The sequence below is a fragment of the Hipposideros armiger genome, unplaced genomic scaffold (assembly GCF_001890085.2).
Source record: "Hipposideros armiger isolate ML-2016 unplaced genomic scaffold, ASM189008v1 scaffold_1608, whole genome shotgun sequence".
NCBI classification, from domain to species: Eukaryota; Metazoa; Chordata; class Mammalia; order Chiroptera; family Hipposideridae; genus Hipposideros; species Hipposideros armiger.
Genome location: NW_017732958.1, coordinates 95,387 through 110,568, shown reverse-complemented (window position 1 = coordinate 110,568; position 15,182 = coordinate 95,387). Strand labels below are relative to the sequence as shown.

Here is a 15,182-nt window from a genome sequence, read left to right as displayed (position 1 = left end):
CTACTTGATACCTCTACCTAAATATTCTTGGGTACCACAAAATCAAAATAATTAATACAGAATTCATCACCTTCATATATATATGGCACCCTCTGTGTATACACACACACATATACACAGAGGGTGCCAAAAAATGTCTACACATTCTAAGAAAGGAAAAAACTGTATTAAAAGTGTAATACTCAATATATACTGATAACAAAAGATGAATACAAATGATATGTATAGATTTTTTTTGGCATCCCTGGTGTGTATATATATATATATAGATAGATAGATAGAGAGAGAGAGAGAGAGAGAGAGAGAGTGTCTCAGTGAATGGTACCATCATCTACCAAGGCATTTAAGCCAGGAAACTAAACAAAAACAACAACAAACTTGATTTCTTCTTTATTGCTCAGAATCTAATTTTCTAACACTTTCTATGAATTCTACCTTCTAAATATCTCTCAATATATACTATCTATATAGCACTCCACTTTTTTCCATCCCAACTGTTGACACTTTAGTCCCAACAGCCATTATCTTTGCCTACTGAAGTAGTCTTCTTGCTACCAGTTTTGCCCCCTTTTATATTCTTTACCTTGTAAAAGCCAGGGGATATCTAAATCACAAAATAGATCATGTTACTTTCCTGCTTTAAATATTTCAGTCTCCATCTCCTAAGTGTTCTATGTAAGATCCCCTCATGATCTGGCACTCCTTAGTTTTTCATCATCTTATTCCTTTTTCTCTGCTTATTACCCCCACTGGAGTCATTTTGCTATCATCTGAAGGGTCCCTTCTAGTTCAGAACCAGCTTTCTGAGTTTTTTTCACCTCCTAGTCACAAAACTTTCCTTTAGCTACTCCCTCCTTCTAGTGTCTATCTCTGTTTGAGTCCTCCTTTTTCCAGACTGGGACATTGTTCCTCAAAGTCCCACTTTCCTGACATCAGGTCCTCTTCATGACCTACAGGCCCTTCTGCTTTGGATAGGTATTCACATCTTGGGAAGCTTTCAAGAAGTAGCACTTTTAGGCACATGGATGCTCTACTTGGGTTACAGTTTTCTTCCAGTTGGAGATGCTGGTCTTAGGTTCCCTAGTCTCTCTGAATTGATAACTGAAAACCCTTTTATTTCCAAAGAGTAGTAATACCCAGCTTCACATCTTTCTGACCTCCTTTCTGTACAACCAAAATGTGAGGGATGAAATATAGGCAGAGCAGAAAGTTCCCCCTTTACTCAGATAGACAGCATGTGCCTACAAGGTCCCTGGAATGTACAACACCCAGGGTATTATGCCTTTGCTTGACAAATGATAGTGAATTTATCTTGTACCTAGATCTAGACATGCTGAAACATCTATAGTTTCTAAATGGTTATGCTCATTAAGATTATTTTTGTTGAAATAGACTCTGAGTCTGACTAGCTTAAAGGGAAAAAAGGTAGTACTGGCATCAGTAATCGTAGTGATCCTAGCAATTTTACAGAATTCAAAAGAGATTTGGACAAGCAGAGACTGGGAAGGTCATGAAGTGAGGCAGCTCTGGGGCTTTCAAAAGTAGATGTGTGGGCCTTCTTTTTAGTGTCCTACCATTAATTCTTAACTTCAGAACCCTGTCTTATCTGTAAACAACCAAGGTACCTATTTCTTTTACTTGAACTGAGAGAGAGAGACAGAGAGAGATAGAGAGAGAGAGAGAGAGAGAGAGAGAGAGAGAGAGAGAAAGAGAATTTTGTTTCACTTGATTCAGGTGTCCAACACACTGAGAATAGCAGCATTCCGTAATGTAGACCTGATAGCAGGGTTCCCACCCGTTCGTGAGCGAGTAGTTCTCAGTAAACAAAGGTTAGTGAAATACTTGATTTTCACGAAAATGGGACATGTTTTCTCATTGTATCATTTTTTATTCCTTCTGCTTGGAGTTCCCTTTTTCTTTAGTAAGAAGCATTGATAATGCCAGTGATAATTAACATTTCAGTGTTTATAATGTTCCAGGCCCTGCTGTAAGTATTTACAAATGTGTTAACTCATTAAATCACATCAATAACCCTGTGAGCTAAATATTATTAGTTTCATTATTTATATGAAGAAACTGAAATATAGAAAGGTTAGATAACATTCCTAAGGAGAAACAGTAAGTAGTGGAGCTGGAATACAAATTTATGTATTCTCACTGTAGATCAGTACTATACAATAGAAATAAAATATGAAATGTCAGCTACACATATAACTTTGAATATTCTAATAGATTAAAAAATAAAAAGAAACAAGTACAATTAATTTTAATAACATATTAATTAACTGTCAAAATATTATAATTTCAACATATTGCAGTAGTCAATTTTCAAATGTGCAATAGAATCATGTGGCCTACGGCATGTACTAAACAGCTCAGGTCTGGAGTCTGTGATTTTAGGCTCAGAACCAACTAAACTTTGGCATAAAATCATGGTTCCGTTATTTATTAGCTGTGTGATCCTGAGCACAATTCTTAATGTCCTAGAGCCTAACTTTCCTCATGTGTAAATTGTATATAATAATGGTACCTACCTGACATGACTGTTAAGATTGAGTGATTGTACAGTCTTTAGAGCAGTGCCTGGCACATACCAACGATTGTTAAATATCATAATAATCATCCATCATCATCACCATCCTCATTTATTATCCTGGCATACTCTAGACTTCATATGTCTTCCTTTTCTGGCATATTGTTTTATATACCTGGAAGAGATAAATCCTCCTTAGGGACTCCCAGCTGTACTTTGTATTCATTTTCTCACTGCATCATCACAACCACCCTGCTAGGTAAATATCCCAAATGTACAATTGAGGCAACTGAAATCCACCGAGATAAGAACTTGTATAGATCACAGAAGTAGGAAATGATAACTCCAGAATTTTTGTTTGTTTTAAAGGCATAGACTATATACACTTATTTTTATTGACTACTTTGAATATTTGTTGAAATAATAAACATCATTGCTACTTCCAGTTAGCCCAGTGATTCTTTATGAAAGTTATTTTTAAGTTGCATGGCAGTTTATTTAGAGGGTTTAAAATTCCTATTTTGAAGAATTACTGTTTGAAATACTGAGAAATTCTGTTGGTATTATGTAATTTAGTGATTTTATTACCACATATACTCGAACTGTGTTATTTTAGGGATATTGATTTAATTGTATGTTTCTGAGCATGTCTGTGATATATGCGTGTTGTAGAATATTTGCAGAAGGCAGAAAAAGGACAAAAATAATTTACCCATAGTCATAGCACCAAAAAAAAGTGGTCATTTATTGTAAACATTTGGTTTGTTTACAAACACATGTATATTTTCCGTATTATTGAGATTAGTCTAAAAACACAACATTGTGACCTCCTCTTTTCATTTAAATTAAATCAGTATACATCATAAAACTTTCCAAAGAACAGTAAAACTTCTATAAAACATCACTTGTTGACTGTACAATTGTCCAAAATAGTTATCTACACTAATTTATTTGGTAAGGGGTTACTTTCACATTTTTTCTAATACTAATAATGATTCACTGTATAGATAGCTATGTTATGTGCTTCATGTAGCTCGGTTTCATTTTTTCTAGGTTTGAGGAAGCTAAGAAGGAGGCTTATGCTGTAGATATAAAGCTTGCAGAGAAGCAGGAAGATGATGCCACACTGGAAAAGAAATGGCCCTTCCTTGGGGTTCCTTTGACAGTCAAAGAAGCTTTCCAGCTACAAGGTACTGTTCTTTGTATTTTATTTATTTAGATGCATGGGTTAAATTCACAAATGGTGTATATTTTCTGAAGTTATGAACTGAAAAAATATATTACCAAAGGGAAAGGCTAATGTAAGGCTCTTCATTTTTGACTGGAGGGAAAATATTCTGCAAGTTCCATTGGGAAGAGAGACAATAATGGCCATCATCTGTTAGAACTATATGGCATATGAGGGGCTATGGTCAGTGCCCATTGATCCTCAAAGCAGACTATAAGAATAGTGCTATTATCTGATTTTTCAAGTAAACAAATTGAGGCTCATGACCCTAGAGTAGCTTCACTAAAGCTAAGCTGGGACACTGATAAAAGCCTGTGTTTTCTCTATAATGCAATTTTTGTTTTATAACTTCCAGCTGCCCTTAAAAGTGAATGAAAATCCCAGATATTTGACAATTTATCTTTGTTTTTTTCTTAATTTTAGATAATTAAAGTGTCTCCGTGAAGTCCTTTTTCGGTTGTATCATACAACCCAATAAAATTATAAAATCATATATTTAAAAAAAAAGATAATTTTGAAAGCAAGACAAAAAAAAATCTCATCTCAAAAAACGTAACTCCCAAAAGGCTATCAGCAAATTTTTCAGTAGAAACCTTATAGGTCAGGAGAGAGTGGGATGATAAATACAAAGTGCTGGGGAAAAAAAAAGAAAAGAAAAGAAACCTCCAGCCTCTTGCCAACTAATTTACCTTGAAAAGCTATTCGTCAAAAATGAAAGGGAGATAAATACTTTCCCAGACAGAAAAACTGAGCGAGTTCATCACTACTAGACCTGCACTACAGGAAATGTTAAAGGGAGGTCTTCAGTGCCAAGCAAAACATAATGATAAAGGGGTTGTTATACCAAGAGGATGTACAATTGTAAGATTATGAGTTTGTGAACTTAATTGACTGACCTTGTATAATTTTGACTTTTTTGTAAAGATAACAAAAAACTTTAGCTAAACTAAAAAGAAGACCAAATCAATAAATTCAGAAATAGAAGAGGAGACATTACAACTGATAACACAGAAATGTAAGGGATCACAAGGGATTAGCATGAAAAATTATTTGCCAACAAATTAATAACCTAAAAGAAATGGATAAATCCCTAGAAACATATAACCTACCAACCCTGAATCATAAAGAAATAATCAGAGTAGACCTATCTCTCATAGTGAAATTCAATGAGTAGTAAAATTCTCTCCCAGTAAAGAAGAGTCCAGGGTCATATAACTTCCCTGTATTTTATATCACATATTTTTTATATTATATTAACACTGATTCTTCTCAAATTCTTCCAAAAAAAACTGAAGAGCGGGAGACATTAAAAAATGCTTTTTATGAGGACAATGTTAACCTGATACCAAAGCCAGACATGGAAAGTACAAGAAAAAAAATTACAGGGCCGTCCGAGTGGCTCCTTGGTTAAGAGTTGGCTTGGGAGCGGGAGCTCTGAGCAGCAGGTCCCCGGTTTGGATCCCACATGGGCCAGTGATGCTGTTCCCTCTACAGCTAAGATGACGAACAACAGCTCGACCTGGAGCTGGGCTGCTGTGAGTCGCTGGCAATGGTGTAGGCTACAGTGGGGCTGCAGTGGGCTGCCATAAGCTACTGTGAGTGGCTGGCAGCCGCTTGAGCTGTCGTGACCTGCTGTGAGGCACCCTGAGCAGCCGTCCAATGGCCAGCGACTGATCTGGCTCAGCCGAGAAGAGCGCAATGATCACAATACCAACATGTGGAAGCAACGTCCTCCACAACTCCACTGAAGAACCAAAGGACAGCCACTTACTTGTCTGTTCCCCTTCCCCAATTTCCCAGTCCTGCTCCCTCCCACAATTCCCCAATAAAATCTTTTTTAAAAATGAGCAGAGGAACTAAACCAACATTTATTTTTCAAAGGAGACAACCAAATGCCCAACAGGCCCATGAAAAGATGCTCAATATCAGGGAAATGCAAAACAAAACCATAGTGAGATATCACATCACCCCTGCTATAATGGCTATCATCAAGAAGGCAAGACATAGCAAGTGTTGAGGATGTGGCGATATGTGAACCCTTGTGCACTGTTGGTGGGGATGTAAATTGGTTCAGACATATGTGAAAAAGTATGGGGTTCCTCAAAAAATTTAAAAAGTAAAATACATCTATTGTATGATCCAGCATTTCCACATCTGGGTATACACCCAAAGGAAATAAAACCAGAATATCAAAGAGAGATATACACTCCCATATTTATTGTAGCATTATACCCCTTATCTAGATTCTTCAGTTGTTAATATTTTTCCACATTTGCTTAATTTTTCTGTCCCATTTACCAACATTTGTTATTGTCTTTTTTTGTTATAGCCATCTTAGTGGCTATAATATAATATCTCATTTTGGTTTTAATTTGCATTTCCCTGTGGGCTAATTTTTTTAAAAATAGAGAGTAAAATAATACAGAAAAATTTTATGCCTACTTTGTTCCTCATTCCTATGTATATGTGCCTTCTCTTTTCTCTTCCCCTCTCCTGAACAGTAGAAAAAACCACTATCCTGAATTTGTTATTTTATCTTTCAAATATATTTGTAATATTTTCATATGCTTATGAATTCAATATTGAATAATAAATATCGTGTCTGCTTTTAATTTTTTCCTGAATTTTGTCATACTGTACATCTATATTTTGGGTTTTTTACCTCAAAATTGTGTTTGGGATTATCAATATCTATATAGGTCAGGATTCTTTGTCTGAAGTTATTCTTAATCTCATTAATATTCTTTATGTTTTTCTTGTTTGGTTTGGTTTGGTTTTTGGGGGGTTTTTTAGTTTCAGGTGTACAAAACATAATGATTAGACATTATTTTTTTATTGGTATTTTTGTCTTTCTGTTGTAGAGCTATAGAATTTCTTTATATGTTTTGGATACTCATTCTTTAATATTTATAGTGCAAATAACTTCTCTAAGTTTCTTTGTCTTTTAACTTTGTTTATGACTTCTTTTGTTGAACAAAATTATGTGATATTTTGAATGAATAAATCTTATATTTTACAATTTCTGCTTTTATGTCCTCTTTATAAATCATTTCAGAAATCTGAGGTTATAAAAATATTTTTATATATTTTCTTCTAATATTTTAATGCTTTATTTACCACCTTCAAGTGTTTACTGTAGCTATATTTTCTTTTGTTTATGATATAATATACATTTTTATATGAAAGACAGTTTTCTAGTACTTCTACAAGATCATCCTTTCCTTACTGATCTAAATGACACTTTCATTTTATACCAAATTTTTATATATACCTGGGTCCTTTTGTAGTCTTTCTTGTTTTTCCGTATGACCTTGATTCTGTCTTTATATTTTTATAAATATATTCTCTAAGATTGGTTTATAAAAGTAATTAGCAGTTAGGATTGTTGAATGGTAGAATTTGTAATAATAGCTTTTAGTTATTAAATATGTTCAGATACTTTACTTGTAATATTTTATTTATTCCTATGAAAGCTGAAAATCAGAAAAGTTAAGTGATTTACCCCAAAGTTTGTAAAGTTGGTAAACTACAGAGATGGGATTTGAACTCAATTCTGATTCCAAAATCTGTGCACTTTCCAATAAGTCATGTTACCTATCAGTACTAATCACATCACTTAAAATAGCTGGGATGGTTCATTGAAGGTACTCAATAAGTTGTTCCTATTTTTATTTGATAATATTTTAATTTCCTTTTCTTGTGGACTTTACAGGAATGCCTAACTCTTCTGGCCTTGTGAATCGTCGTAATACCATTTCCCAAACAGATGCCACTGTAGTGGCATTACTGAAGGAAGCCGGTGCCATTCCCCTTGGCATAACCAACTGTAGTGAGCTGTGCATGTGGTATGAATCCAGTAACAAGATCTATGGCCGATCCAACAACCCATATGATTTGCGGCATATTGTAGGTGGAAGTTCTGGTGAGTTGGACATTTCAATTCATGAATCCCTGTGAGGAAGGTGTACAGATACTATTGCACAGACTTCTGGAAAAGTTATAATTAGGTGTTTATGGTAAAGTCATTTGCAAGATTTGTCATGGATTTGTGAAGAACATTGTAGACAATGAACATTCGTACTCTTGGTTCCTTTGTGTGTTGGTGGGGAGGGAGGGAAAGAGAGAGAGAGCTAGAGAGCTAGAGAGCGAGAGAGCGAGAGAGCGAGAGAGCGAGAGAGAGAGAGAGAGAGAGAGAGAGAGAGAGAGAGAGAGAGAGTTAGTGAAGTTGGTTTAGCTTAAGACCTATATCTTTTTGAGACAAANAGAGAGAGAGAGAGAGTTAGTGAAGTTGGTTTAGCTTAAGACCTATATCTTTTTGAGACAAAGATGATAAAATAATGTAAGGACACTGAGCTCTGTTAACTGTTCTTTGTACCAGAAACTGTGCTAATGCAAGAATATAGCACATATGGTCATGGAAATCCTCTCTAACAAGATGACATTAATAATGAAATCCAAAGGATCAGAGACAGCTAAGCACTCAGGGGGCATGAGGGTAGTGGGTCAAGCAGAGTGTTCTAGATATACAGGAGGTACAAAAGCCTGAGGTGGGAACATGCTTAGTGTGTTCAGTGAACTGAAAGAAAGCACAGTGAATAAGACAGAGAGGAGTCAGACATGAAATTAAAAAGTTTTGTCCAGATCAGATTATGTAGGGGAGCAAAAGCTGAAGCAAATAGAGAAATTACAAGTCTATTTTAGTCATCCAGGAGGTAAATGATAGTGGCTTTCAACTAGTATTTGTGGAGATGAAGAAAAGTAGATGGGACACAAGATAGATTTTAAAGGTAAATTGGAACATAACTTGCTGATAGATTGGTTATGGGGATATGAGTTTAAATATAAAAACAAAAATAAAAATAACTCCTGGATTTCCAACTCGAGAGATAGTGCAGCCATTCATTCAGATGGAGAAAACTGGAAGAGGTGGGACAAATAGGGACAGCAAGATTTAGGAATATCACTTTGAGCATGTTATGTTTAAGATGTTTTTAAGACACCCATTGGCGGTGTCAAGTAGCCAATTGAATGTGTATAAGTCAGAGTAATTATCTGGGCTAAAATAATTTAGAGTTGTCATCATAAGCATAGTAGAGTATATAATCTATAACATAAGAATAGATGCAAAAAAGAAAACAGGGGGTATGTTTTGATGGAGAAGAAGTGGGGCCCATGACAGTACCTCTTCAATTTGAAGGTTAAAAAGAGAAGACATATCCAGCAAAGGAAATAAGGAATTAGCAATAAGTGATGTAGGAGGAAAACATACGAGTAACAGAGTATATTGGAGACTGAATATACATAGCTTTTATCAGACCTGAAGGCATGCATATGTGGGTTAGTAAAATATGGTGTTTAATCTTGTGGTTAATAGAGTTAAAGAGAAGACTGACAGTTTTTTGCTATGTGACCTTGGTAGCATAATAAAGGTACTCAGTGGGTAAGTTTCCTCAACTTACAGAATTTTCATAATAAAGAAACCTGCCTTGTAAGGTTATTGTGATAAATAGAAATGCAGATGTGGCTTTAGGTTACTGGTTTGGCATGTTAGGAGCTTGAAAGTTCCTACTTCCATTCTCACAACAGGAAAAAAGCTAAACAAACTGCAAATCAACAGCTCTTCTCAGAAAAGTGATGCCACAAGGCAAACCACTGTCTCAAAAAATTGAAGAGAAAGACAGGCAGATACAGCGAATCAGGACGTTCCAAAACAGAAGGGCAGAAACAGAAAACTCTGTGAGAAGCAGTACAAGGGAAGAGAAACTTAAACTGTAATTGACAATTGCTTGAGGTTCAGTTTGGGAAAGTTTCAAAGTTAAAATATCCAGGGACCCCAACACATTCATAAATGTTATATAGCCAGGAGCCCTACCAGATTATCCCAGTGAAGATCAGAGAAAAATCACCTTGTGCTTCTGGCAGGGGGAGGAGGTAAGTAGCCATCTTGAAATATGACCAAAACATTATATTTTTCTAACAAGAAATACCCTTAATAAGCTATTTTATCAGAGGCTAACCGGGGTTTTACCAGAGACTAACTGAGCTAACCTGTAGAAAGGAAAATACTCAACTCCAGCCCCCTCTAAGCTCCCTGTCTCAACAAAAGAGGAAACACAAAACTGAGAAACATGTATAAAGGTTACAAGCCATGAGTGCAGAATAGCGCAAAGACTAAGACATAATTATAGGACTATAGAATGCTTTCCCTCCCCCTTACATCTTAACAACACATCAATAGGACTTCTATATAACAGATGAATACAACTGAAAGAACTGCATCATAGGTGTTGTTTAACATGGCTCTAGGGAAACCCAAAGACAACAGTGGAGACAAAAGCAAGGATGCAAATTTAGCATCTGACACAGATAGAGCAAACAATAAACACAGCCTAACCCCTAGCCAGATAAATATAAAATTTTACAAATGCATGTCTATTTATCTCAGATCCTTTTACTCAGTATATCATGTCTGGCTTTCAACAACAAATTAAAGCCATGTTAAAAGACATATATTACAGTTTGAAAAGACAGATTTAGATATGGCAGAGATGTTGAAATTATCAGACAATGAACTTAAAACAACTATGATTAATATGCTAAGGGTGCTAATAGAAAAGTAGACAACATGCAAGCATAGATGTGTAATGTAAGCAGAGAGATGGAAGCTCTAAGAAAGAATCAAAAGGAGATGCAAGGGCCGGCCGAGTGGCTCAGTTGGTTAAGCGCTCACTCAAGAGTGCGAGCTCTGAGCAACAGCGGTTCGATTCCCGGCCTGAGCTGAGCTGCCGCTGAGCTGCCAACAGGTGGTAGGATGTGTCAGCTAAAAAAAAAGGACATGCACACTATATTACAAATGAAGAAGTCCTTCGATGGGCTTATTGATACACTTGACAGAGCTAAGGAAAGATTCAATTATATTGAAGAAACATCAATAGAAATTTCAAAAACTGAAGTTCAAAAAGAAAAATATAAAAAAGAACAAAATATTCAATAACTGTGTGATTATAAAAGGTGTAACATACATGTAATGCTAATACCAAGAGAAGAGATAAAGAAACAGAATAATTGAAGACATAGTGATAATTTCCCAAAACTAATTATAGATAACTAACTAGAAATCCAGGAAGATCAGAAAATAATAAGCAACATAAATACCAAAAAAACACCAAAAAAACACTACTCCAGGCATCATATTCGATGTACAGAAAATCAAGGAGAAAAGAAAAATCTTCAAAGAAGCAAGAGGAAAAAATACACCTTACCTGTAGAATTGCAAGGATAATTATGCAATGGACTGATTCTTTTTGTCCATCCAAATTGATATGTTGAAATCCCTAATATGGTGATATTAAAAGTGCAGGCTTTGGGAGATAATTAGATCATAAGGGTAGAGCCCTCATGAATGGGATTAATGCCCTTACAAAAGGAGCCACAGAGAACTCTCTTTCCTTCTTTCCCCTGTGTTAGAATACAATGAGAAGACATATGTCTGAAACTCAGAAGGGTGCTTTCACCAGAACCAAACCATGCTAGCACCCTTATCTTGGACTTCTAACCTCCAGAATTGTGAGAAATAAATGTCTAATTTATAAGCCATGCAGGCTATGGTACATTGTTATACAGACCAAACTGACTAAGGCAAATTACATCAGACATTTAACCAGAAACCATGTAAGCAAGAGGAGAGTGGAGTGAGAATCACAAATCTACATTTATGTGTCCAGCAGAATTATCATTCAAAATTGAAGGAAAAATAAAACGTTTTTCAGGGAAACAACCTTGAGTGAAGTTGGTCACCAGTAGACTTTCAGTGCAAGAAGTATTAAAAATAAGTTCTTCGGAGAGAAAGAAAATAATATAGGTTAGAAACTTACATCTACATAAAGAAAAAATCATTCAAGAAGGAATATATGGAGGTAAAATCTTTTATTTTTTGTATTTAAATTGATCTAACAGATAACAATTGTTTTTCAAAATAATAATAACTGATTGGGTGGTTATTACTTATGCATAAATGAGATGAATAACAGCAATGTTATAAAAGATCGGGGGAAGTGGTAATACTGTTATAAGATAATCTCAATATTTGGCAAGTAGCGTGATGTTAATTGAAGGAGGACTTGGGTTAGTTGTAAATGTATATTGTAAACTGAAGGGCAAACACTAAAAGAAACCAAAGTCTAATTTACATGTAAGAGAGGAGAAAAATAGAAAATAAAAATAATAAATAATAATCAGAGTAGGCAGAAAAAGAACTAAGGCAATGAATAGACAACAGGAACAAATATGGTAGATATTAATCTAACTATATCAATAATCACTTTAAGTATCAATGGCCTAAATACACCAATTAGAAGACAGATACTCTCGAATGGATTAAAAAGACTCAACTCTATGTTGACTACAGGAGACTGACAAATTAAAATATAAAGAGAATAAAATATTAATTAAAATAATAAAAACAATAAAATAAATAAACAAATAAAACTAAAAATAAATTAATTAAATATAAAGACACACATGTTAAAAATAAAGAGATTGTTAAAAATATACCACACTAACACTAATAAAAAAAAAGAAAGAGCTGAAGTAACTTTATCAATTTCAGATCAAGAAGACTTCAGAGAAAGAAAAATTATTAAGGACAAAAAGGACATTTCATATTGATAAAGGGGTTATTTCCTCAAGAAGGCATAATGTCTGGCTTAATGTGTATGTATGAAACAACAGAGCATCAAAATATGTGAAGCAAAAACTAATAGAACTTTAAGGAAAAAATAGATGAATTCACTATTATAGTTATTGTCTTAAGCACCCTTCTGTTAGTAACTGACAGATCCATAAAGCAGAAAATTAGTAAGGACATTTCTGAACTGAACAGCATGGTCAATCAACTGGATCTATTTGACAACTATAGAAAAACTTTTTCCCAAGACCTGCAGAATATGCTTTCTTCTCAAGCTCATATGGAACACTCACCAAATAAACTACATTCTAGGCTATTAAACACTCCTTAACCAATTTAAAATAATAAAAATCATATAAAGTATGGTCTCAGACAAAAATAAAATTAAACTAGAAATCAATTATAGAAAGATAGATGGAAAAAGTCCAAACACTTGGCGATTGAACAATACATTTATAAAAAAATAAACAGATTAAAGAACTAAATGAAAATGAAAATACAACTTATCAGAATTTGTGGAGCAGTGATGTCAGCAAGATAGGAGAGTAGTTATTTCCGATTCCTCATTTCTTAACATGTTAAGCGCCATGTCAGTCACCGGTGACTGGCACTATACTTTCCGCTCAGACCGTGTCAGTCATGTGTGACTGACGATACACAATTTTAAAAAATATATTCTTCTATTAGGAAAACTAATTTCACTTGAATCGCTTTCACACGTTTCTTCTACTGACATTGTCACGGTTACGGGTAAAGAAAAAAAATTTTCTTAAAGATTTTTATTGGGGAATTAAGGGATGGGAACAGCGCTAGGGAATGGGGGGAAGGGGAATAGACAAGTTGCTGTCCTTTTGTTCTTTTGTTCTTCTGTCTAGTTGTGGAGGACCTTGCTTCACTGGCCCAAGTTGGCACCATCATTGCGCTCTTCCCAGGCGAGGTAGATCATCCGCCGACTCACGCTGGCTGCTGGCTACACACGGTAGGTAGCCCATGGCAACCCACTGCAGCAGGGGCTGCAGCCCACACCATCGCTGGGGACTCTCAGCAGCCCAGCTCCAGGTTGAGCTGTTGTTCAGCATCTTAGCTGGAGAGGGCAGTGTCACTGGTCCTTACATGTGGGATCCGAACCGGGGCCCTCTGGCATCCTAAGCCAACTCTTAACCAACGTGCCACTCGGCCAGTCCTAAAAGAAAAAGTTTTTAAACTGCCCTGGAACACGAACCACAGACAACTGACTAAAGAGAAAGCATATCGGTGAAATGGGATATCGCGGGCTAAACGGAAAGGAAGACAAAACAGGCTTGGCTCTTAACGTGTTAATGGAAACATTAAAAACAACTAGCGGGCCGGCCAAGTTGCACGATGGTTAAGAACTGGCTTGGGACGCCAGAGGACCCCGGTTCGGATCCCACATATGAGGGCCAGTAACACTGCCCTCTACAGCTAAGATGCTGAACAACAGCTCAACCTGGAGCTGGGCTGCCGTGAGTCACCGGCGATGGCGTGGGCTGCAGCCCCTGCTGCAGTGGGTTGCCATGGGCTGCCATGTGTAGCCATCAGCCAGCGTGAGCGGCCAGCAGCCGCGGTGAGCAGCCGTCCAGAAGCCGGAGACTGATCTGCCTCACCAGGGAAGAGCACAATGATGGTGCCAGCTTGGGCCAGTGAATCAACATCCTCCACAACTAGATTGAAGAACAAAAAAAAACAAAAACAAAAACGATGGCAACTTGTCTGTTCCCCTTCCCCCAATTCCCCAGCACTGTTACCAACCCCCCATTCCCCAATAAAAATCTTTAAAAAAAAAGAAAGATATCCCAAGGCAAAGCTGACGTGTGAATTCATTGCCACCAGATATGCCCTACAAGAAATGCTAAAGAATCCTTGAAGTTGTAATGAAAGGACACCAGAGAGTAACTCAAAGTCACACAAATATAAAGATCTCTGGTAAAGGAAATGCATGAGTAAATGGAACAAACCAGTATTAGTGTAATTTTGGTTTCAAAATCAATATTTTATTTTATACAGGATGTTAAAGGACACAATCATAAAAATAATTATAAATCTGTTAGTGTGTAAACAATATATATGGATGTAATTTGTTAAGTCAGTTACATAAAGTGCAGGGAGGGAGCTGCATAAAAGCATAGTTAAGTTGGCTTACATTTATAATAGATTGTTATGACTTTACGATGTTGTTTTGTATTCTTTTAGGAGATGGTCATTCGAGTGCAGCCACAAGAGGAGACACAGGAGAAGCTCAGGAAAACCAAGTTTATTATACTCCCAGGTCCTAGAAACAGGCAAAGCAAACTATGCAAGGCCACATGGAAAAGACACCAGGGTGGTCAGTAGTCAGAAGGAAGTAGCAGGGGAAATGCTTAAGAGGCACCCTTTATTGGAGTTTCTGCAGGAAAGGCCAGGCATGGCAGGGTAAAGAGTTTAGGATTGGCTAGTTTGAATAATTTCAGTGGGCTTTGGACTATAGGAGTGGTCTCTGGTTGCCTTGTACCTGGCCCTGAGATGATAGAGGTAAAGCAGTAATGCCTTCTGTGGTACCTCCAGATAGAGGAGGTATGGTTCTGGATTGGTTAGTTTGCATAAAAGGCACACTTATGGATAGGCCATTTGCTATCTCTAAGAGCTGGCTATCCCAGGAAGGGACAATCTCTCTCCAGTCAGAATGATTTTTTAAAGATGTTAAAGCATATATATATATATATATATATATATATATA

General features: G+C 36.2%; 1 protein-coding gene across 1 annotated transcript in view; it reads left to right on the top strand.

The window, feature by feature from the left end:
• FAAH2 (fatty acid amide hydrolase 2) overlaps positions 1 to 15,182 on the top strand; it is a 69,383-nt gene that overhangs the window by 20,634 nt on the left and 33,567 nt on the right. Inside the window, exons 3-4 of the mRNA XM_019634363.1 lie at positions 3,587 to 3,723; positions 7,474 to 7,683. Coding sequence (XP_019489908.1) covers positions 3,587 to 3,723; positions 7,474 to 7,683 — 347 coding nt within the window. The remainder of the gene's footprint in view (positions 1 to 3,586; positions 3,724 to 7,473; positions 7,684 to 15,182) is intronic.